Source organism: Pundamilia nyererei, unplaced genomic scaffold, assembly GCF_000239375.1.
Source record: "Pundamilia nyererei isolate P.nyererei 1_Seehausen unplaced genomic scaffold, PunNye1.0 scaffold00033, whole genome shotgun sequence".
NCBI classification, from domain to species: domain Eukaryota; kingdom Metazoa; phylum Chordata; class Actinopteri; order Cichliformes; family Cichlidae; genus Pundamilia; species Pundamilia nyererei.
Genome location: NW_005187434.1, coordinates 593816 through 595598, shown reverse-complemented (window position 1 = coordinate 595598; position 1783 = coordinate 593816). Strand labels below are relative to the sequence as shown.

Sequence of the window (1783 nt, the reverse complement as noted above, 5' to 3'; positions counted from 1 at the left end):
GAATAAACTGCTACCTCCTTCTTATATAATAATAATAATCGTTTTGCAACAGCGTCTTACCTTCACTTTGATTATACAGCCAATCAGAAAAAGACATTTTCAGTTACCATTGGATACAAATCACTTTAATCAATTTATTCCACATATACGAGACATGGCTGATCTAATGGCAGATCAACTGTGTCTTACATATGAGGAATACATTGATCTTCTGCAATTAGGGACTATTAGCGGATCATAGAGCTGAAAACTGATGAAAATGGTGACGGAAAAAGACCACATGCCTGTAGCATGTGATAGATAATCTTAATTAGCCCCAAAACTGAATCTCATTTGAAAAACATGACCAAAAACACTTACGGTACTCAAATAAATTTCCTAACCTGAATATGGAGCTGTATGATGTACAAAACTGGCGGCTGTTAAATCATTTCATCAATTAATAGTGGACGGACTAAGCCCAAGGTCTTGAATACGATCTGATTGGTCCAACCGCAGAGCTCGTAATATTCAGCGCTCCCATATAAACCCGTGCAGACTTGACGTGCAATCTGTCATGCAAGTCAAAAGGATAGCGAGGAGTCCAGTGTAGAGCCACAGCTGACAGCCTACTCGCAGTAGCCTTCATTTGTTCTGTTTTTGCGCTGCAGAAGGTTTTTTTTTTTTCTTTTTTTTTCGGGGCGCTCTTCTTATGAATTACACACAAAGCAGGAGGCGTCTCTTTGCGTTTAGTTGTGTTATCTGTGTTGACAGGACGATGCCTTTGAGAACCGGACTTTTTCTCCTGCTGGTGCTGAATGCATCAGCCTATGAAGTGGATCAAAACGAGTCCTATTCGCCCAGGAGAGCACGCTTTTCTGCCAATAGCCCTAGTAAGTAACACGCTGCTTCCATCTGCACATCTCAGAGTGCACTGCTTGCTTTCTTATTTTTTATTTACTTCTATCTATTTATTTATTTATTTTTTCAAATGCTCAGCCTAATCTATATAGAGATCTTTCCTTCTCATAAATGTGTTGGCCTATGCAGCCGTTTCTGTCTTAACGAGCGCGTTGATTCGCGGAGAAGGCTGCGGGATTAACGCTGTGGTTTTTGCCGGTGTCCTGCCGGCAACAGATGAGCATGGAGCTTGGTGCTGACACCTGAGAGTGCAGGCTGTGTCATGCTGTTAGTGTCTTTCTCTTGGCTTCCTCCTTCTGCTGCATCGGTTCCACTATTTAGCACTAAAGCGGATTGAGAGGCTTTAAACACGGCGTTTTCTGGATATCGCGGAGCATTCTGGAGCCTTGAAGTTAGAAGAAGTAGATCACAGCATTGTGCACCGTTGCACGAAGCAGAAAAAAGCAAAACTGCTTGTCACTGGGTTGTGTCGTTGGGATTAATAAATGCAACCTCTTTTTTTCCGTTTCCTTATGTGTAAAGGGAAAAAGCCCAAATCTTTCTAATAACCACTAAGAAAAAAAAGATCCGCCGCTGTACAGCATAAATCTGTTTGGCTTCATTCAAATGGTGAGTGTTAAAAAAATATTAATATTCTTTGACTACAAAGGCACAGCTCAGTGATTAAAGGCAGTGGGTAACAGGGATGCTCTTCCCCATCTGCAGGAATTGCTTCATCATCATCATAAGATTTGCAGCTCACTCTCTGTGTTTCCAGAGCGATCTCTAGTCCCTGGTGGCAGATAGACTTAATCTGACTGTGCAGGTCAACAAAAGGGCCCAGATTCAAAGCCCAAGAAGGCTCTGGGCTCCTCTGTGACATGTCTTAATGGTTATTACAAAG

At 42.1% G+C, this 1783-nt stretch overlaps 1 protein-coding gene across 1 annotated transcript in view; it reads left to right on the top strand.

The window, feature by feature from the left end:
* The first annotated feature begins 571 nt into the window (after positions 1-571).
* stc1 (stanniocalcin 1) overlaps positions 572-1783 on the top strand; it is a 4517-nt gene continuing 3305 nt past the window's right edge. The window contains exon 1 of the mRNA XM_005729383.1: positions 572-872. Coding sequence (XP_005729440.1) covers positions 692-872 — 181 coding nt within the window. The 5' untranslated portion in view covers positions 572-691. The remainder of the gene's footprint in view (positions 873-1783) is intronic.